The sequence below is a fragment of the Oryza brachyantha genome, chromosome 3, assembly GCF_000231095.2.
Source record: "Oryza brachyantha chromosome 3, ObraRS2, whole genome shotgun sequence".
Classification (NCBI taxonomy): Eukaryota; Viridiplantae; Streptophyta; class Magnoliopsida; order Poales; family Poaceae; genus Oryza; species Oryza brachyantha.
This window is the reverse complement of record NC_023165.2, coordinates 5,551,595-5,574,701: the sequence shown is the minus strand read 5'-3', so window position 1 is coordinate 5,574,701 and position 23,107 is coordinate 5,551,595. Positions and strand designations below refer to the sequence as shown.

At 43.4% G+C, this 23,107-nt stretch overlaps 2 protein-coding genes across 7 annotated transcripts; one reads left to right on the top strand and one right to left on the bottom strand.

Annotated features, from left to right (window-relative positions):
* Positions 1-6,072: 6,072 nt before the first annotated feature.
* LOC102708322 (alpha,alpha-trehalose-phosphate synthase [UDP-forming] 6-like) lies at positions 6,073-10,413 on the top strand. 5 transcript variants are annotated; one of them, XM_040521953.1, is made up of 5 exons: positions 6,073-6,397; positions 6,495-6,648; positions 6,749-9,004; positions 9,254-9,527; positions 9,615-10,413. In XM_040521953.1, the coding sequence occupies exons 3-5, from the start codon at positions 7,011-7,013 to the stop codon at positions 9,936-9,938; spliced, it is 2,592 nt and encodes an 863-aa protein (XP_040377887.1). In that variant the 5' UTR covers positions 6,073-6,397; positions 6,495-6,648; positions 6,749-7,010; the 3' UTR covers positions 9,939-10,413. The 5 variants fall into 5 exon arrangements, with proteins under 5 accessions (XP_040377887.1, XP_040377888.1, XP_040377886.1 ...); XM_040521954.1 differs by having other exon boundaries at positions 6,495-6,748; positions 6,896-9,004; XM_040521952.1 differs by having other exon boundaries at positions 6,495-6,816; positions 6,896-9,004.
* Positions 10,414-10,968: 555 nt separating this feature from the next.
* On the bottom strand, positions 10,969-16,672 carry LOC102706731 (two-component response regulator ORR21). Of its 2 annotated transcripts, none has more exons than XM_006649597.3 (6): positions 16,309-16,672; positions 14,862-15,014; positions 14,384-14,782; positions 14,139-14,215; positions 11,720-13,054; positions 10,969-11,283 (listed from the first exon to the last, which is right to left on the bottom strand). In XM_006649597.3, the coding sequence occupies exons 1-5, from the start codon at positions 16,427-16,429 to the stop codon at positions 11,735-11,737; spliced, it is 2,070 nt and encodes a 689-aa protein (XP_006649660.1). In that variant the 5' UTR covers positions 16,430-16,672; the 3' UTR covers positions 10,969-11,283; positions 11,720-11,734. The 2 variants fall into 2 exon arrangements, with proteins under 2 accessions (XP_006649660.1, XP_006649659.1); XM_006649596.3 differs by having other exon boundaries at positions 11,712-13,054; positions 16,309-16,671.
* Between the last annotated feature and the right edge of the window lie 6,435 nt (positions 16,673-23,107).

The window sequence follows — 23,107 nt, the reverse complement described above, 5'->3', positions numbered from 1 at the left end:
TTATAAAATATATGCTATCATATCCACCATTCATATACACATTATGTCTCAAAGTTCGTGCTATAGCTGACTATAAATCTATAGCTCACTGCTCTCCTCACACCTCTCTAATCTCCTTATAGTTTGCTATTGTATCTGCTTATATAAGTCATATCCATCATTCATATGAAGTTCTATTACAGTTAGTTATAAATCTATAGTCCACTGCTTTTTATTCTTTAATCTTATCTTCTTAAAATATATTTTTAACTGGTTTATAGATTGCTAGTGTATAAGTCGTACCGGAGACATCGAGTAATTAACGACCAATGAACGCGCGAAGACAAATACATATTAGTAGTAAATGAAACCAACATCGGTTGCAGTCTTCTCACGGTCCATCGCACCGACGGTATTTACCTGAAGATTTTTCTTTTGTTAGCGGCTGGCTTGCATCCAAGATTCCTGGAGACAGAGCAGTTAATAACAGCAGGACGTCATGACCAGGTGACTAAGCACTCGATACGCGACCTGACCCCATTGACAACGAGACCCAACCATCTGAAAGAAAACAGATAACACCACCAAATCCTTCTAAACCGAAGCACACTGTGCCTGATGGCCTGATCAGTGGGAGTTTCTTTTGCGTGCGGCAATGTGGCATGCCCGGTTGCCCGCATCCGGCCTCCCCCCACTACTCCTCGACGATAGAGTTGCTTCACCGCGCGCACAGGGTAGTGTACAGTACTGCCACAGTGTGATCAGCCACCGCCCACCATAGCGGAACAAACCGTATAACCCGGGGCCGCAGGTATCGCAAGTTGCAGCGACGCGACGTGCTCGCACTCGGAATCAATCGCCCAACCTCTCGCTATGCTTATATTTATAAATTAAAATTAAAATTTTTAGTTTTTAAATTAAAGTTGATTTAATATTATTTTATTGAAGTTTATTCTAACCTTGGTTTATAAACCGCTAAATACGTGTATAAAAGTTTTATTTATAAATTATTTTTTGTTTATAAATATATTATTAACTTTTATATGATTTGCGAATGAATGATGGGCTGGGACAATCACGCCGAATTACCCACCGAAAAAAAGGCCGTAATAGCACTAAACGCCGCAGCCGTCTCGTCGATGGATTTCGCACGGCTAATCCGGATCGGAGCCGGGAGTTCGTGCGTACGCAGAACGAGCGTGCACCGTTCGCCCACGGGTCATCTCGGCCATCTCGCGCGGTCTCTCGCTTGATGATGATGGATCGCGGTCGAACCACGAGGGGCGACGTGGTCGTAACGTAACGTACGTAGGTAGGGTGGCGGCCTCTCCGGCCCGTCACGTTCCCTCACCGACGAAAGAATCATCGTGGGTGCGTCCGTGCGTGTGCGTTCGCTCTGATTTGTTGGCTTTCTGGCAGTCGACAGCGTTGGTGGTGTCTGCACAATCACACGATGTCTGTCGAGTCGGGCGCGCTCGCGGCTTGTGGCCCGGTTTCTTGCTCGGTTCGGTTTCAGCGGAGGGGACGGGGGACGGGGGACGCGCGGGCGAGCAGCGTTGGTGGGCGGCTGGGCGCAGGGCGGCGCAGCAGCACGGTGCTCTGCGCGCGAGGCCCGCCGGGCGCCAGCGGGATCGACAGTGCAACGCCCGGGAAAAAAGTGGCAGCACCAGGTGACAAAACGTGTGCTGTATACTTGCTGGAACCTTATCTTAGAGCAAGGTCAATAGTATAGCCAACTGCTAGCTCCAAACATTATTCATCTACAGTCAATCTAATAGCCAATTTATACGATAGTTACCTATAAAATATTAGTACATGATCTCACATGTTATATACATACTCTGTTTTTGAGTCTGTGTGCAGTTAGTTATAAATTAGTAGCTCACATCTCTTCTCTTTTCCTATTATCTGTTTAAAATATACTTATAGTTGACTTGTAACCTGTTATTGTACATGCTTTTATGTGGCCCAGTTGACCCCACCAAGTCACAGGCTCGGGCAGAATAGGATACGGCCACTTTGTATTTCCAGTACTGTAATGAGACATGGCGCAAATGATGATGGAAGAAATGCTATGCTCCGATGACTTTATGTATTTCAGTCATGTAACGAGACATTGTGCTAGTACGTTATGAATGCATTTTCTTTACATACGAGTAGAGCGTTAGTAAAAACCAATTTCAAATAGTAGACGATCTCACGTATTCGGATGGAAATAAATACTCCGTCCGTTTTACAAGATAAGATTTTCTAATTTATCTAGATTTATATAGATGTTAATGAATCTATATACATATACAAACTATATTGTTAATTAATATTTGAATCAACACCAAATGAAGTATGTTGCACGTGTAATTCCTATTAACAAATGTATACTTTTGACACTCATTTTCTAAATCAACAAATCTTATTTATTCCTTGAAACATCATTTTCATCCATGTTATGGTACATGATGTTATTTACACTTAACGACGTCTCACATCTATGGATCTACCCTTCAAGTCCAATCTACGACCATATGGACATGGTTTGACACGCATCGGGTCAAATTAGCATGATTAATAGGTTAATCTTATTCCCCATTTCTACCCCTCTGCTCTAGTCAAGTTAGGATTAGGATGGTACGAGCTATATTTACAATTGTTCTCATCACCGTAACATTATATCCAATATATTTTTTTATAATCATCAGGCCTACTTGTTTGGGCTTGTTGTCGCTACGCCATAACCAGTTATTGCACCATGGCTTTTCTAACAAGCATTGTTGTGGCAAACTAGCAACTAAGCAAGTTCGATCCACCTTTCTAAACCCCATCTAAGCTCGGTAACTTAACACCACCGGTGCCGCTTCCTTTTTTTTCCTTGCCAATCTCTTTCTTTGTAGCATAATCATGGATCCAAGCTTCATGTCCTCTGCGTCTCCACTATAAATCATTGCGCTACACAAGATCTTCTAACTAGCCACCGAGATGTCTATATACCACTTGGTGTAACACATGTCTCCATCCTCGATTTATGTAATGGTTAATCCGATGATACCATGGTTAGAGCACGAAGCAGGCCCTCAACTGAATGTTACATCCACCACCCCTTAAAGGTTGACACCCTGGAAGCTTACCATTTACACGGTAGAGCCCAAAACCCCATTCGATGCAAACCATGGATCAATGCACACACATCATATAGTAGAAGTATGCTCATACCAAAGTTACAACTTGTTTCCAAATCATCGTTAGTTTACTCTACACGGTAAACATACCTATGCTCGCATCGTATTCCACTTATACTTTTGTCCTTACTTTGTGTAAAAGGGTTAATCCAACTATCCAAGATACCATGGTTAAATTAGCAAGAACTATAAGCATACCCTCACCCACCTAAACTTCCAAGGTGATACAAAACCAGCATGAAACGATCACTTCTGGACCACATGAGCCTAACCTACAATTAGAGAATGGACAAATGGGGATAAATCTACTAGGCATTAGCTAACATCGCTTGGATCCATTCTGGTGAGCTTGCAAGAGGACAAAGGAGATTGTGAGTCATTGATGTTATGCTGAGGGAGAAGGATAAGGCATGTTATTGCCACTTTTCCCTTCTCTCGACTATATCTCATAGCATATGGGGATGGTGGAAATTGAGGGGAATTGTACAAATGGAAAACACCATTGGTGTGGTGATGAAGTCACGAGTGCATAAATTTACTCAACATGGTCCAAATCATATGCCTATAAATATTATTGTGTACTCATGACTTGTGCATAGATCAAACGTTATACTTACTTTCTCTAAGAAAATTAGTTTGGGGGGAGGGGGGCAAAAATAACGTCATGGCAAAATTAAAACCGTCTCTGTTCAGTTGGAAAGACATAATCGATAAATCTATTTAGGGTAAAAATATGTGATAGTACTTACATATGACGAGTTAAATGGGCGAAACACAAATTCTTTTTGCCCCATAAGATTATTATTAGATGAGAAATATTAGATATTAAGGTTACATTGATTTAGAAGGAAAAAAAGAGAAAAATACCATAAGCACATTTTTTCCTTCATAAACTCAAATAAACATTGATGTGGCATGTGAATCAAACGTTTATACTAACTTGCTTTGTTAGAGTTTCTTTTGTAAGAATGTTTCTAAGTACTCCATTTAAAGAGGGAGGGGGCAAACATAACATCATGGCAAAATTAAAATTGTCTATGCTACATAACCGATATAACTATTTAGGGTAAAAATATGATAACACTTACATATGAGAAGTTAAATAGATGAAACACAAATTCTTTTTAACCGATAACATTATACTATTAGATGAGAAATACTAGATATTAAGGTTACATTAACTTAGAAGGAAAAGGGAAAATACCGTAAGCACACATTTTTCTTACAAAACTCAAACATACATTGACGTGGCATGTGGATCTAACGTTTATGCTGACTTGATTTGTTGGAGTTTCTTTTGTACTATTAAGAATGTTTGTAAGTACTTAATTAAGATCCTATTCGTTTCATAGGAATACAAATCCATAGAGATAGTAAAAGTGAAGGATTATGAAGACACATGCACTTCAATTCTATAGTAAACGAAACCTCCAGAATTCAAAAGCAAAGTGTATTCGGATCCATCCAAAGAAAAAAAAACAAATGAACATTATGTCAGGATTTTTTTATTATTTTCGCGCTTGCCTTTTTTGCCACGAGAGGGTTCGCAATGATTTTTCTCATGAGGTCCTACCAGATGAAAAATCTCCTCCATTTTCTCCCTTTGACCTGTACGAAAGAAAAACTGTTTTATTTTTTCTGCCATGCAATCCTGTAAACCGAAGATGGCCGGTGAGAATAAATCAAGTAGAAACAGGTATCCTCCAATAGAACCTAAAAACACTTTAGGTGAATTGGACTCCACGGGAAACTGCCAAATCCAGCATGGATGACAGTAAAGTGGATACCCAATCAGATGCCCTCCCACCCAACCTCAGCCGTGACATTTACCACTGGTCACTGTCACTCTTCCTCAAACCTATCGCATTCCCCGAGAAGAACAGCCAGCTCCTGGCACCCACCTGTCAAGCCCTTTTCCGGTGCACTGGCCCGACCGGACTCGCCGCCGCGGACGTACCGCAGCGCGCCACGCCGCCCCCCCCCCGGCCCCCGCCCACCCCGTCGCTGTTGCCGCCGCAGGGACAGCGGCTGCCCCGCTCGCCACGTGTGCCGCCCACGCTCGCCGCCGCGGCCCCTCCCCCTCCCTGCCGGCCGCTCGATCGCGGCTGCGCATCCGCATCGCATCTCCAGCCGTCGCAGTGGAGAGCGCGTTTTCACTGTTCTCCATGGGGGGCAGAAGAGTCATCGGTGGAGAACGGAATCCACACTGATTAAAGGTTAAATATTCACTAAACAAACAATCGTGAAGCACGAAAGGAGGTTCGCGCTAGCTAAGATTGTCCGGTGCCTCCACCCAAACGCGAGGGGGCATCTCCTTGTTTTGACCGGAGTGAGGTTAAAGACTTGCAGAGAGTGATCAAAGAATTCAAGATTCCCTGGTGCTAAACATAAGTTTTAGTAGTGGTGGTCTTTTTTATCACTTTGGTGCGAACTGATGAGGATGGAGGCTGACAGTGTCTTGATGGATAGATCTCATCTACCGGTAGCTTAGATTAGGAGGCAATATTCTCTGTTGGGCAGAGAGCATATTATCTAAGGCTGTATTTGGCTATGATATGTGAGTGGAGTCAGTTCAGTTTACTATTTCGGTTGTTCACTTGTTACCCTCCACGCTATATTATCATCTGTCCATTTTTTTTTCTCCGTAGAGCCATGTAAAAAATCCAGTGTTAAAACGCCAAAATGTTCTGAAAAACAAATTCCAGTGTTAGTATAAAACGATTGATTAATTGGAATCTTGAATTGGCACAGCCAGTCAGCCACCACTGATCTCTCTTTCACTGTGTCCTACTAGTATAAAACGATTGATTAATTGGAACAACCACTGGTCTCTCTTTCCCCTCGGTAAGTTTCCTAGCCAGTTTAATCTGACAGATGCGGGCTTGTGAGTGAGCTGCCGAAAGATCCAAACACCACCACCAAACCAAGCAAAGCCACCCTCCTCTCGAACTCAGAATAATCTCTCGTCCTTTTTTGTGCCTTTTCTTGTACTTCCCATCCCTTGCTCGGCTTTGAGTTGATCCATCGACCACAAAAAAAGAAAGAAGAGAAAAAAAATTTGCAGTCTCCCTCACTCGCTGCTGTCCTATGCGACTATTTTGTCCCGGTCGTTTGATCAATCCAAGGACAACTCAATGAGATGATGCTGGCGATGAGGTGAAGTGAACCCTCCTATTAAAGTTGTTTTTTTGGCTCCCTCTCACACAACATGATCAGCTCTAGATCATCTGGGCTTGGATCAGGCGGTGAGGCACTGAGGCTCCCAGATTCCTTTTTGGGTTCTTTTTCTTTGAGTTTTTCTGGCACTTTTGCCTCATTTTTTTTCTGGCACCTGGATTGCAGGAGATAAAATCTTCAGGTTCATTATTAGTTGAAAAAGATCCGATTTTTACTGCAGAGACTTTCTGTGAGCGAACTTCTCTCTGCGCCTCCCATGTTTTTGCACCAAACAAGTTATTAGAACTTGGAAAAGAGCACCACCAATTTGCAAGAGAAGGTTCTCCCTTGTATTAAAACCGCAACTTATATTGATTCGAGATTAAAGAGATGCCACTGTGAGGAGGATACTGACAGTTGGAGAGGCTCGTTGAATCCAGGTGTTCCACTTCTCCCCCAGAAAGCCAAAAACCACTGCTGCGAGTGTGCCACTCTCCTGCAAGAAACTGTGAGCCAAAACACCGGCTCTGTTCTTGGCTAATTAAATCCCTCCCCTGAACCCCAGTTGCTGCTCTGTTTGGATTCAGGTCTTCGCAATTCTTGGATTCCCCAGCAAGAACTGTTCTTCTCCCAGCCAAGATCCCAAATTTTTGATCCGAGGCTCCACTCGGAACCAGGTAGGCAGGCTCCGGTGAAGAAGCCATGGTGTCCCGCTCCTACTCCAACCTGCTGGACCTGGCCACCGGTGCGGCGGACCAGGCGCCGGCGCCGGCCGCGCTCGGCGCGCTCCGGCGGCGGTTGCCGCGCGTGGTGACCACCGCGGGGCTCATCGACGACTCACCGCTGTCGCCCTCGACGCCGTCGCCGTCGCCGCGGCCGCGCACCATCGTGGTCGCCAACCACCTGCCTATCCGTGCTCACCGCCCGGCGTCGCCGTCGGAGCCGTGGACCTTCTCCTGGGACGAAGAATCGCTCCTCCGCCACCTACAGCACTCGTCGTCCTCCCCCGCCATGGAGTTCATCTACATCGGCTGCCTCCGCGACGACATCCCGCTGGCCGAGCAGGACGCCGTTGCGCAGGCGCTCCTCGAGTCGCACAGCTGCGTGCCGGCGTTCCTGCCCCCCGACATCGCCGAGCGCTACTACCACGGCTTCTGCAAGCAGCACCTGTGGCCGCTCTTCCACTACATGCTGCCGCTCTCCCCGGACCTCGGCGGCCGCTTCGACCGCGCGCTGTGGCAGGCGTACGTGTCGGCGAACAAGATCTTCGCGGACAAGGTGCTCGAGGTGATCAACCCGGATGACGACTTCGTGTGGGTGCACGACTACCACCTCATGGTGCTCCCCACCTTCCTCCGCAAGCGCTTCAACCGCATCAAGCTCGGCTTCTTCCTCCACTCGCCGTTCCCATCCTCGGAGATCTACAAGACGCTCCCCGTGCGGGAGGAGCTGCTGCGCGCGCTGCTCAACTCCGACCTCATCGGCTTCCACACGTTCGACTACGCGCGCCACTTCCTGTCCTGCTGCGGCCGTATGCTGGGGCTCTCCTACGAGTCCAAGCGGGGGCACGTCTGCTTGGAGTACTACGGCCGGACGGTGAGCATCAAGATCCTCCCGGTGGGGGTGAACATGGGCCAGCTCAAGACGGTGCTCGGGTTGCCGGAGACGGAGGCGAAGGTGGCCGAGCTGATGGCGACTTACTCCGGGAACGGGAGGGTCGTCATGCTCGGCGTCGACGACATGGACATCTTCAAAGGGATCAGCCTCAAGCTGCTCGCCATGGAGGAGCTGCTGCGGCAGCACCCCGAGTGGCGGGGCAAGCTGGTCCTCGTGCAGGTCGCGAACCCGGCGCGCGGCCGCGGCAAGGACGTCGACGAGGTGAAGGGGGAGACGTACGCCATGGTGCGGCGGATCAACGACGCGTACGGCGCGCCAGGGTACGAGCCGGTGGTGCTGATCGACGAGCCGCTGCAGTTCTACGAGCGCGTGGCGTACTACGTCGTCGCCGAGGTGTGCTTGGTGACCGCGGTCCGCGACGGCATGAACCTGATCCCCTACGAGTACATCGTCTCCCGGCAGGGCAACGAGGCGCTCGACAGGATAGTGGAGATGAGCAAGCCGGAGGAGAAGAAGAGCATGCTGGTGGTGTCCGAGTTCATCGGCTGCTCCCCATCCCTTAGCGGCGCGGTGCGGGTGAACCCGTGGAACATCGAGGCCGTGGCCGACGCCATGGAGAGCGCGCTCGTGCTGCCGGAGAAGGAGAAGAGGATGCGCCACGACAAGCACTACCGCTACGTGGACACCCACGACGTCGGCTACTGGGCCACCAGCTTCCTGCAGGACCTCGAGAGGACGTGCAAGGATCACTCGCAGCGGCGGTGCTGGGGCATCGGCTTCGGCCTGCGGTTCAGGGTGGTGTCGCTTGACCTGAGCTTCAGGAAGCTCGCCATGGAGCACATTGTTCTTGCTTACCGGAGGGCCAAGACGCGCGCCATCCTGCTCGACTACGACGGCACGCTGATGCCGCAGGCGATTAACAAGAGCCCGAGCACCAATTCCGTCGAGACGCTGACCAGCCTTTGCAGGGACAAGAACAACAAGGTCTTCCTCTGCAGCGGGTTCGACCGCAGCACTCTCCATGACTGGTTCCCCTGCGAGAACATCGGCTTGGCAGCTGAGCACGGGTACTTCCTGAGGTATGATCATTTTGCTTTGCTCTGGTTTGTGTTCTTGCAAGGTTCGCTCATGATCCATGAATCGAAGTACCAAATTGTGCATGATGTCATCTAATTTCTCGTGTATGTATCATCTTTAACACGATTCATGTGGAAATATGACAACTTTTAAATTGGAAAAGTATGGAATTTGCTGCCATGATGTTGTTCTTGCAAAGGGGAACAATCTGAACACTGACACAAATGTATGATGTTTCTACTGAAAAAAAGGCCGTCGAGGGATGCAGAGTGGGAGACTTCCATTCCGGCTGCGGACTGCAGCTGGAAGCAGATCGCGGAGCCGGTGATGTGCCTGTACAGGGAGACAACGGACGGCTCGATCATCGAGAACAGGGAGACGGTGCTCGTCTGGAACTACGAGGACGCAGACCCTGACTTCGGTTCGTGCCAAGCCAAGGAGCTCGTCGACCACCTCGAGAGCGTGCTCGCCAACGAGCCCGTCTCAGTGAAGAGCACCATCCACTCCGTCGAGGTCAAGCCACAGGTAAATAAATACTCATCGTCGTCATTGTTGTCGTAAAGCATGAAGCGTCATGGTCGTTCGCGCCGTTGATTCTTTTGCCATTGGCAGGGCGTGAGCAAGGGCCTGGTGGCGCGGCGGCTGCTGGCGATCATGCAGGAGAGGGGCATGTGCACAGACTTTGTGCTGTGCATCGGCGACGACCGCTCCGACGAGGACATGTTCCAGCTGATCACCAGCCCGACCTGCGGCGAGTCGCTGGCGGCCACAGCGGAGGTCTTCGCCTGCACCGTCGGCCGCAAGCCGAGCAAGGCCAAGTACTACCTCGACGACACGGCGGAGGTCGTCAGGCTGATGCAGGGCTTGGCCTCCGTCTCAGATGAGCTGGTTCAGGCGGCGAACCCCTCCGAGGAGGACGACCCAGAGGAGGCGTAGGGCGCGCACGTCGCGCCAAGGAGTAGGCAGTGCACCGGCGAGTCGCGTTTGTTATCCCGCTTTGAGCGTTTGCTGGGTAGTTAGGTGTATATGATTTCCTACGATTTTTCAGGGTATTGTTACCGTCGGTGAATTAGTCCTTGCTGAATTGGTTTGCCAGCTAGTAATAAGAGTGTCATTCAGCATTTGATCTAGATTAATGCTCATGTTACCACAACGATGGTTTTTTTTTTTTTGTGTCGAACTAGATCTTGATAAATCGGATGCCCGATGGATGACCAGTTCATCTGGAGCAAATCTGCCCGCCTGATTTCACTACCGATTCGTCGATGAACACTTATTATGCAGTCTAGCAGAGCTTCCCCAACCAGGGCCTGCCTATGCGATATACAGAGTATGACCACATGGAGAAGGGTATAGACAGGTTTGGTAACATGGAGTGTACTGAGATTAAATGGTGCATATTGACTTCGGGCACGAAATTCTGACATGCATAAACGTGAAATCTGGTGCATATGCAAATAAAGGTGATGTTTGGGAAAAGGACTTATTTTTAAGTCCCTTGTCCCATCAAATGTTTAGATGTTTATTATAAATAGTAAACGTTGACTATTAATAAAACCCATTTATAATCTTAGGCTAATTCGCGAGACGAATCCATTGAGCCTAATTATTCCACGATTAGCCTATGTGACGCTACAATAAACATGCTCTAATTATAGATTAATTAGACTTAAAAATTTGTCTCGTAGATTACCACTCATTTATGAAATTAGTTTTTTTATTAATCTATATTTAATACTTCAAATTAGTGTCCAAACATCTGATGAAATTAGTTTTTTTATTAATCTATATTTAATGCTTCAAATTAGTGTCCAAACATCTGATGTGATATGTTTAGCCCCATCTAAACAACCCCAAAGTTGCTCTACTTAAGAAACATGTTAATCTTACGGGACAAGTAATGAGCCTGGAGAACATCTTATCCACGAAAAGTGACTGGAACATGCACAGAAAATGCAAGGACCAATAGCTAGTTTGATAACAATCTCAGTTTGGAACTTTGAGAGGAAAACAGGAAAGCAGAACTAAGGCAGAAAAAAGATATGCAACCAAATCAGAAAACTGTACACACAAAAAATGAACAGAGGAAAAGGAGGAGCTATGTCACATCGGCTAAAATAATCCAAAGTTCTTTAAACCGAACAACCTTCTATAAACCAAGATTCGACATGTTGTCACATAAATTATTCCCTTTATAAACCAATTACAGAAGTAAAAAAAGATGAAATGGAAAATACGGCAACCTTTCATCAACCCACTAAAATTGTTTCCAGTGATTACCCTGCATAAAATAAACAATTAGCATTAGAGAAAAAATAGGGGTTTCAGTTATTGCAGAATGAAACAACAATTCCAACTTGCAGAGCTTGCGAAGGGAGAAACAAAACTGTTACAGCAAAATCACTATCGTCGCAAATACGAAACAAATCAGACATAACATAACGCAAGTGTTTCACAGCCATAACAAATGTATAAGTAAAATAAAAATAGCAACCAAGCCATCAAGGTGTTCATAGCTTGAAACATAACCAATGACTAGCTGTCCAAAAGAAGCAGCATGAACCATATGCCAAAATTTATGGGACTAGTCTACTAACTCTAGTTAAATCAAAACCATTAGGTAGAGATGACAAAATGCATTAAAGCAATATTTTGGATAAATACATCAAAGCAATATATCTGCTACCAAAATTAGGATAGAGTCCCTACCTACTTACAAATTCAAGAAGCCTTCACATCTGTCCACTAAATCCGAAAATATCAGGGCTTATAATATCTCCACTGCTTCCAATGCTGTGACTCAAGTTGTTAGTTGGAGATTCAATCTCGTCCACTGCAAAGCGGCTTGGAATGCAAGTACCTTTACCAACAAACCCATGATTCTTTCCTCGCCCTTGATCAGGCAATTTCCCAAGAGCCACGTTAGAACTTTGAAAACTAGACGAACTGGATCCAGGGTGGCTTAACCCAATATTATTACCATAACTCTCAGCATTCAGCAAAGGCGACCAGCTACCAGTGATGTCATCCTGACCCAGTAAACCAAACTGTGTATTTTTTGATTGTGAAGAGAGTAAGCCAGAGTCCATTTGGGGGGTGCTATCACCAAGATAGCCATAACTATGGTTCAGTGAGTCAGAGTTTTCTGTCTTGAGAACACCAGGTGGTTGTTTAGTGCCCACTCCCATAGAATTTGGACTAACCAAATATGGATTATTTGGAGTCTGGAAAGTACTAATCCCTTGTGAAGGTACCACATTTGGATTCCGATTTACAAGACCAGGAAGATTCCCTCCATGGGTACTCATTAAGGGCTGACTTGTTGAAGCTTGATTAACCAGATCAATACCAACTAACAGGCTACTTGATGGTTGAGAAGTCGCGATAACAGGTTCATGCTTCATGGATGGAGGCATGGCCGCGAGGTAACCTGAAGAGTGAGAAGATATCATCAAGTTATTTTGATTTGGGGACAGACCCTCACTGGCTGAGAAAGTATTTAATGACTGCGAGGGCATAACTATCCCAGAAGGTTTGACATCTAGTGAGTGAAGGGTTCCTGACAGCATAGCATCTGGTTGCTGTTGCAATTCATGCAAGACTATATTGCTATTCTGAGAATTACTCATGCCTCCCAATGTGCTGCTCGAGTCTGCCATACCAAGTTTGTTATTGGGCCAAGCTGAAAATGGAGTCATTCCTCCCACAGCTGGGCTGCTTTGAGGGAATGCCCCATATGCATTATTCTGGCACTTGTATATAGGCTGACCAAATGCTATTTCTCTCTCCCCATGGGGCTTGTTTCCTTTGACTGCAGGAAGTCTTAAAGATGACTGGTCCCTTCCAGGCAGCACCAAACTGTTTGTAGGCCGCCCTAGGAGCTCATCCTGAAGGGCAGCCAGGGCTTGAGGAGGGATCTGACCTGAGGCAGCCAAAGCTTGGAAATCAAGTCCTCCCAGTGAGCCTACTTTAGCATTAGAAGTAGGCGGGCAGAATGGATTAGCTATTCCTGCATGATGCTGAGCAATCCTCTTCAGATACAATCTGAATTTCTGAAAATAGGAAAGAAAAAACATAGTATCAGCATGGTTATCAATACATGACAAAAAAACATGGAAGTTACAGCAAGAGCAAACAGTTTCAGTGACTTCACTGTGCGTAAGAAATTTTGTAGGAAACTGTAAAATTTCAATAGATACCTAAGAAATTCCTGCGTTCAAACAGGCCCTAAGCTCCAACTATATATCATGAATATTGAACTGAACACTTGGATCGTCTGATATAAAAGAACAGAAGGATGAACTTGGAGCTCAACAGAAGCACAAGGTGGTGATGCCAATGGATTTTTATTTGTAGACAAAACAAGGGAATCAAATAGATGATCCTTTTGCAACGAACAACAGAAAAGCAATGTTTATGATCAAACACTCATAAAGCAATGGTATTGCCCTGTGTTATAAGTAGTGCTATCATAGTATTGGAGTTGAAGGATAAAAAATTGTTAGTAACACAAAAACACAAGGGTTTTGGCACGTGGCACATAACCCTGGGTATCATGGTGAGTTTCACAAAGCTACACTGGTGTAATCAATTTGACTTGCTACTGTAGCAAACTAAAAAATCATTTAACTTAGATGGTTAAAAACCTTTTATGCGAAGGGTTGAAGAATTCATAAATTTGAGGTTAATTTTAGAACTCATAGGTATGGTGAATCAAAGAACAAATTAACAGCATGCCTTGTGAAACTCTAGGGCCATAATACCAGTGGCCATATGCCACGTGCCAAAATTAGTATGGATTTGTGCAACAAGAAACATAATACTGAGTGTTATGTGAAATTTTACTCAACATAACTTGTTATGGTTATATTCTACAATAAAAGAGCGTAACAACACTATACTAGTGTATACAGAAAGTATCTGGGTCCATGGTTAGTTGATTTGTACTTCTAACCAAACCAGAGTAATAAATTCAGGTGAGGCAAGGATGCGTAAAAGAAACACAAGTAGTAACAGTTGGGATCGTACGAAAGCGCAGATATTCCACAGTGCCGGAAAACATAACATCCACCACACCATTCTCAATATGATAGAAGAAAAACTATCTAGGATTGCAAATGAAAACGAGAATCAAACCTGCAAATGGCTGGCCACATTTTCCCTAGTTAAACCAGGAACATTCATCAACTCCAAAATTTTCTTGGGAACAGCCTCTGAAGAGAAAATTGTAAAATTTGTGTAAGCATGAAAGTGGAGAGATTTGATGCAAGTGCAAGATTCAGCTGCTCAACTGTGGTAACAACACTCAAACAAACAAAAAACAGAAAATCGGACATTTATGTTGATGTAAATAAGTGTCAAAATTAGTACGTAAAACTTACTGTCTATCCCAAGGTGATTAACTGCATTTACAAATTGTTGATGGAGCTCGACTGACCAAACAACTCTTGGTTTTTTTGATGTAGAAGAAGGATCACCACTTTCCAATTCACCGTCATCCTCGTCTTTATCCCGTTTCTTTTTCTGAGATTTCCAACTACCATCAGCTCCATCATTTGCAGATGAAGCATACTCGTTATCATTATTGGTTGGTCTTGTACGATCTGTATCATCTAAGCTTCCTGAATGCTCATGATCCTTGTTTTCATTAAACTTTTTCCTTACAACATGTTGCCAGATGTTTTTCAATTCTTCCATTCTGACAGGTTTAATTAAATAGTCACATGCCCCATGTTTTATTCCTTTCATCACGATATCTGTCCTTGAATCAGCAGACATCACTGCAATATCAACAGATTTCAGTAATGCCTTTGACACACCAGAATGAACAAATGTGATACAGAATATTAATCTACTTACTAATAACTGGAAGATCCATCTCAAGGCCAACAAGTTCAAGTAACCTGAACCCATCCATATCAGGCATATGAACATCGCTAATTATAACATCAAAACCACGCCTGTTCTCTCGCAGCATAGTTAATGCTCTTGTGGCCTGAGAACAAGTTGTCGCTGCCAAATGAAAAAAAGAGTATGCAAAACAAATCAGACATATAAATGAAGCAGATGCAAATTACAGTAATACCTTCAACGGATGAGTAGAATTTCCCAGAACCATGGAATGGAAACAAAATGAAGCAATGCAGAAGGTAAGATTAAATGGTATTATAAACTTACAAGAATATTTGAAGGCATAAAAGCACAAACGATAGTTGATGTACCATTGCATTACATCGTCAGTCGCCTATATCTAGGTATATACCTTTGTGGGCATGCCCAATGTTTCAAGCTACTCTCATTCGTTTCAAAAGCAGGTAGATCATTTGATAGAGAACACTGGACAAGAAATCAAATTCAACAATTTCTCATGCTTAAAAAAGATCGATAGCTCAGATCCTACATGAATTAATAGTCAAGCATAGTCAACGTATAGAAGGAAATAAAACACCTGTAGTATAGAAAAAATAAATCAGAACCAATTCTCATTTATTTTCGCAGAAAGTTTGATGCACTTATGCGACCATTGGCGCCCAGAACAGAAACTAGAAAGAAATAGCAACACTTTACAGAACACAGATTCTGTATAGGCTGCAACCTAGAAATGCCACATTGCATCCTTGGATTATTCATTTGGAAACTGCCTGTTGCAACAGAACTTAACTGTAGAGAAGTTAGTATGTGATGCATAGCTCCTCTAACAAATTCCTTATCCTAAACTAAACTTTCCGTGACAATATGTGGTGGACAACAAAATATTATCAAGATAGGGAAGAAAAGCTAAGCGTATCAACAATATATTCCCAATATATTGTAAGTCTTAGTTGCGGTGATACAATCATAAGTCGAAGCCCATATGAATCTTCGGAATATAAGAATCTACTTCTTAAGCACAAACAGTAAGGATTAGCTATTAGAACACTGCTCGGATTTCTCACACAGCAAACCCACTCAGATCTCCAACACAATCAATAATCCACATGTAGATAGATAGATAAATTGAAAAAATCTATTCCCGGATTGAGAAAACCAATAAGGCAAAAATTCCCAATAACGGAGATGTACAAAAATAATAAAAATCCCCCAGAATTCACGGAAAAGCAAATCAACCCACAGAGCAGCCGCCTCCCAACCCCAGACAAATCGAAACACGAAAAACTAGCCCCGAAAGCAACGAAACTTATCTGACCAACCGCCTCAAACCAATCATGTCGCACCCGCAACAGCAGCAAAGCAAGCGAGACCACGAGGATATAGACCACGAGGACATAGGGAGGGCGGGTCGGGAGGCAAAGGCAAAGCCGCTCACCGTCGTAGCGGCACTCGAGGAGCATCCTCTTGAGCACGGCGAGGCAGGTCGGGTCGTCGTCCACCACCAGCACCTTCATCCCCACCGGGAACTCCCCGCCGCCATCCTCCACCGGCGCCATCTCCCCGCGGATACCACCCCCCCCCCCCCCAAAAAAAAAAAAAAAAAACCAAACCCGTATCACCCTCACAAATTCACGCTCCAGCCGCCGCCATCACGGCAGCCAGATCCAACCCCCGCGCTCACGCCCACCAACGCCGTCGTCTCCTCCGGAACCGCGGATGTGACGACGCGACGCGAGAGGAGGAGAGAGAGAGAGGAGGGGGAAAGGGGAGGAGGAGGAGGGAGAGGTGGGGGAGGAGGAGAGAACGAGAAGACCAAATCGCCAGGCGTGATTAGTACTAGTAAACCGAGTAAATACTGGCGATTGGAGGATTAATTAGCAGCTAATGATGCCCCCGCGCCTACTGCTGCTACTGCTCTGTCCGCTTTCCACTTGCGGCTCCTCCCTTTTTCTCCTCACCGGAGACGGCTGCGTGCGCGCTGAGCTGGCGGCTACCGGGACGTTTCCCTTTTTTAAAATAAAATAAAAAATTTTTAAAAACGGGCCGCGTTGATTTTCCCCTGATTTCTTTCCCTTTTTCTAACTGGGTTTCCCCCTTTGTTTCGGGAATTGCAATTAAAACAATTAAATGTATTTTCCTCAGTACAGATACACACAGTTGTAGTGCCAGGATTTCTGTGGCACACAGCATGCGTACATGGCTGGCACCACCTGAACTGCACAGCTGTGTGTGTTTACGGTGTCTTTTATGATGTTGCCAAATTTCTATTGTGTTTATGGGCTGTGTTGTTTGAATATCAAAATTTTTAAATTTGAAGAATCGGATAAATTAAGGCGAGAGATTCTTCCCAGTGGACTATAATTGACTGTATGGAGAACACATCACCAGAGTGTCAACAAAATTAGAGCACGTATTCTATGTTTTGTGCTAGGAAATACACCATTATATATGCACGTGAATGGTGTTCGCAAATAAAATCGAGAACAAAATGCACACATGCATGTTTCAATATTCATAGGAAATCAAAAGTTGATTTGTTTCGAAATATAATTTGTATTAGCTTTCAATTGATAATTCACTAGCCTCGTTTACTCTAATGCTAGTTTTCCATTTGAGCATCTAACGGACGACAAGTTTTTTTAATCTTTGGAAATAACATGTGTACGAAGAAGGCGTCCTTGTAGACGTTTTCCTCAACCTCAATGGTCTGAACTGACACGATGAAAGCGGCTTAACTATCAAGGGTTGCTACATATACTTTCCTTGTTGATTAGAGAACAAATGAAGTCAATAATGTTAAGATCGTTGTCTCCAGATGGTGATGGACATTGGAAGCCTAGTTTTCCCTCGTTCTAGTATTTGTTCATCGTAAAAGTATGCAAATAAAGAGGTGAATATTAAATTAATCAGTGCTAGTTATTTATCGCAACAAGCTCAAGAGGGCATATATGATATACATCCACGTTTTTTTACTAGGTATATGAATATAAAACAGGGAAAAGAACAATCTTCCACAACAAATTGCTTTTGATTTTTTTTCCTTGTGTGTTGCATGTAGTAGCCACTTGCCATGTGTGTTAATTAGCGTGTATATAGTACACCATGATGTTTATGCTAATGAAAAATTCAATAAATAGACAGCCAAACGAGTGCTGAAGAAGTTTATATGTTTTGAAATTGGCAGTTAATTTTTTTTCCCCATTTCTTCGTTGAAAATACATATCGCACTACTGCCATCTCATTAAAAAAAATCTATACAATCTAAAATATGCACAACCAATAAATTGAAGAGGTTCACATTGAACCTAGTTTAGTTTCTTACCAATTTATTGTTGCCAAGGGCTTGAAGGCGGGTATATCTTGATTTCGGCATCGTGTTGCTCTTTTGGTGTATGTAGTGTTGGCACTCCCACCTTTCCAGTCTTGGTAAAGACTCAAGAGCATCGGAGTTGTCAAAGCTAATCAATCAAGCAAGATCTAGGGAACAAGGCATTGAGAGCTTCTTTAAAACATAGGAATTTTACATGAATGTTAGGAATCGATTCAATTCCTGTGATACTCCTGTAGAATCCGTCCATTCCAAAGAAGATTTGAGATTATAAGAACAATACACATCGAGCTAGAAAGAGCACCTGCAAAGGTAATCAGTGAGTAAATCGTGATGATATCTACTGGAAACATCATTATCAACATGGATAGTTGACGATAAATTGTTGGCGAGATCTAGGCAAGTATGTAGGAATGGTGGTGGCGGTGGCGGCGAGGTGGGGGGAAGGGGAAGGTATTGAACTAGGGTTAGGGCGTGGATGAGAAAGGTGGCTATATAAAGAATGAGGGATAGAAATAGGTCCGTGCGATGTTGATCGAACGGTAAACGATCCAAGGTCTATTTTAAAATAAAGAAAAATAAGGATGGTAAAATAGTTGAATTACAAAAATTATGTGTTCGTGGGGGTTGTTTTTAGCAACTAGTATTTTTTTTACTATCGAAAGTAACAGAAATTTGTCTCGTCATGCTGGAATGACACCATACTTTCCATCACAAGAAAAAAATCAATTTAAACAAACACAAATTCAACTCTCATATATATTTTTTATTGCAAACATTTATGTAAGACTTTAGAACATTTTATTTACCTTCTCATACATATATAATTTTTTTCTAACCTTTGGAGACACTAGTTTCTTTCGGTCAAGAATTCGAAATCAACACTAACCTAGAAAACGTTTGCCTCAGCATGCCGATCAATATTTGAACACTGAAAAGAGTAAAAATGAAATCAATCTAAAACCTTCTACTTCTAACTATAAAATTACCTATATAACCAATACTCCGTATAATGTTTAAGCTAAGAAAAGTCAAATTAGAATAAAAACAATAATGTTGATCATGACAAGACATTATGAATGGGTTACATGAGAAACCAAGTCTATGAGTTGTGACACCTCTCTTCTCAAATGAAAACAAAGTTATACCAAGTGAGGAAAATGAAAAGAAAACAATGATCCGTGACACCTCACCTAACAAACGTTGGCAACACCTGTGTGGCTCCTACCAACGCCACATCTTTGGTCACACCGTAGAAAGGCGTAGAATGAGCCCAGCACGCTGTGACTATGAGGCTATGATTGGTCAAGGTTTTTACTCGTCGTGGCTGTGGGATCCTGTGAGGTGACGCGATGTGTTGCATGTGATGGGACTTGGCTGGCGTAAGAAGCCCAGGACGGAGCATGATGGAGGAATCATGTGAACTTCCGGCACTTGACAAGTCTCAAGCAGTCAGGCCAGGTACTTGCCTGCTTAATTGACCATACTTTAAATACAGATTTAAGGTAAAAATATCCCCAAATCTCTTATATTTAAGAAAAGAGAGAGCACAGGTAAACGATGTAATTCTAGTAGCATTGCACATAAAAAACAAATATTGAAGAAGTTTGGCATTTTCCATGGCTACAAATTTTACACTGAAATTAATATAGCTAGAAAAAATTAAGAGAAATAGCTCCCTCTAAATAAGTTTTTTTTTTTGCGTTTCTGCCTCCACTGTTACTATAGAGCTACTACGTCCGTCCTATAATAACCTCATTTTTTGTTTTTACATGTCCAATGTTTGACCATTCGTCTTATTTGAAATTTTTTGCGATTAATATTTATATTATTATTAAATGATAAAATATGAATAGTACTTTATACGTGACTAATTTTTTTAGGTTTTTATACAAATTTTTCAAATAAGACGAATGGTCAAACGTTGGACACGGAAAAAATAAAAAATGAGCTTATTATGGAACAGAGGTAGTATTTTAGTACTAATTCTAGTAGGAGGATATACAACATGATGGGTTCGTGTAGCGTTGAGGTAAACAAAACACAGTGAGTCATCTCAAAATTTTGGAATAGAACCATAAGAAAAGAAGCATTAAACCGCACCATAATTGGTAGTACAAATAACTCTAGTTGAGCAATTGGGGTCATAATGGTTGCTAGTATCATGAATATCGTTAACCAGACAACTATTTTAAGAATCAAACTAATCCCAAATAGTATGCCAATTATAACCAAACAAAATCTCCATCCTAGTTTAACACAAAACTAAGCAACAAGGCATTCGGTTCGGCAGCCAAAGAGATCGTTCTCGGTTTTGGGACCAACGGCGATAAACAACCATGGTAAAAATTCGGAGTTTTGCACGCAGCGAATGGGCAACTGCCAACGCAAAAGCAAGCCACCAAACTTGTGCCTATTCAGAAACCGCCGACTCCCCTGTCCCCACTGTTGGGTGGAGTACAACTACAGTCACATCATCCAGCAAAATCTGCACAAGAAAATTCGCTGGATCATCCATCCATTCTCGGCTCGTGATGAGCGAGTACAGAATTTGCCTTGCGCTAGCTCCTTTGACATCATCCTGCTTTCGATGCATCTACGTGCAATTGGCCCGTTCCGTTTGCAAAAACAAAATTTTTTTTAAGGTTATGTCAGACGTTTGATTGGACGTCAGAGGAGTTTTCGAACACAAATAAAAAAATAAATTTCATAGCTCACCTGAAAACCGTAAGATGAATCTTTTAAGCCTAATTAATCCATCATGAGCATATGCGGGTTACTGTAGCACTTATGGCTAATCATGCACTAATTAGGCTCAAAAGATCGTCTCACGATTTCTCCTATAACTGTGTAATTAGTTTTTTTATTTCATCTATATTTAATGTTTTATTTAGATGTCCAAAGATTTGATGTGATGTTTTTAAGAAAAAAAATTGGAGAACTAAACGGCCAATCTCTCCTGGCTCTGGGGATCTTGCAGCCACCTTGGGATGTGTTAACAATGGCATGCATGGGGTTTTTTTTGGCTATGTTCATTGAAAATGTTCTGGTTCCAATTCAAATAAAACTTGATTATAAGCCTCCTTGTTTAGCAAAACATTACACCACGAGTGAACAACATTGGTTCAGAAATCAAATGGTGAAAATGCTTTTAAAACGCTTTCGTCGATCCAGCAGTGATCATACAAGATCATATACTGGGTGTTCAGAACCAAATCCGCGTTCAGAAAGCGCATTCAATCGAGAAAAGGATCAACTGATCCACCTCTTGACTTTTTTTGTTTTTTATTCGGCTGTTTCAGCATAGGTTGGGTCATCCAGTTGCAGGTGTGATTGTTTCGTCTACAGCTTCAAGTAAAAAAATCAAAATCTACTCTAAAATGAAATTCTAGAAATTTAAATTTTAGCTGCGAAAGATAATTTGAAAAGCAACTTTCTGATGATACACAAGTTACCTGGTCATACCTGTTGGGTATAGATTACTGTGGTAACCGTGACGCCTACGAGATACTCCAGCTCGAGCAACTCAAAAGTACACGCGCTGCGCACTGGGTGATCACTGATCAGGGACCACCCTTATAACAAGCATGTGTCATTGCATGACACAGACGAAACCATGGCCGCACTATCAGCAGGGTCAGCACATAGTGCCAGGTTTATCTCAAGTATAATAATATACGAGGAGAAGATCTGGATCCTGCTATGAAAAACTACTGGAATAACCTCCAAAAGATGGGAAGAGAGCAGCACTACTGGTGTTGGTGTTCGTTCAAGGTGATAGGGAATCTTTGGAGCTCATTTTTTTTCTTGTTCGGAGTAAGTATAATAGTATACTATAAGCCAGCTACAAAGATATTTTAAGTAGATAAAAGATAAGAGAGAAGGAAAGTGGCTGTAGATTTATAGCCAATTGTAGCACGTCCTCTAAGACATAATGTATAAATGATATATAGGACATGTAATATATGTTTTGTAGGTTGTTATTGTATGAATTAACTATTAGATTGAATAGTTGGCTATACTATTGAATTTGCTCTCATTTTTCTTTTTTTTTTCCTCTCTCTTTTCGTTCCTCCGAGAAAGGATAGGTTGGTTCTTCTTTCGATGGGTTAGCAAGCAGTTAATTAACTAAATCCACCTGATGGCGAATCTTTTTGGGCATGGGCATGGGCATGGCAGAGCCGCACAGCTTAGCTCAAGTGGGGCTTTTAATTTTTTGTTATTCTAGTGCAAACAGGCCGGGGGCAGCGGCTCGCGGTCCACTTGTTTTACAAGTAGCAGCAGCTGCTGCTGCTGCTGTGGCTTCCTGTGTCCATTTGCGAGAGGTGTTGTGTAGTATATTTTGCGTCTTGTTTGACATCGATGTGTTCTGTACTTCTTCTGTGCCATTTGTTTGGTTATTGTTATGCAGGAGGCTCATAAAAGCATGAGAGCATTCGTTGCTATACAATGCAGACGCAAGCAGTTACATGACAACAACTTGATGCTACGTCTTATAATTTGTAGGAAAGCGATTTAGTAGCATCATTAAGCCAAATGGCCAGCTTGTAGGCTTGTAGCTGTAGCGTGCTTTGTGGTTTGCTGCCCCCCAAGTTGGATCCACCATCTTCTTTTGCTTCCTGGTTGCTGTAGGCGTTTACTCTTTCGTGCCAAACTACAATCTCCAAGGTACCCTGTCTGATCCAGATGTGTTACAGCCCTTGGAGCTTGCAAGTTGAGACGTGCCTCCAAGAAAATGCTGGCTCTTCGCGGACTGCAAGTCGATTCCCGCTGGCTCATCGGACAGTTGCAGGCATCCACTTCACCGTAGAATACGATATAAGAGCAAGGCTAGTAATATAGCCAACAAGGCTCTTTATAGTTTTCTCTTTAACTCACTCATATAGTAGTTAGCTATTTATTATTA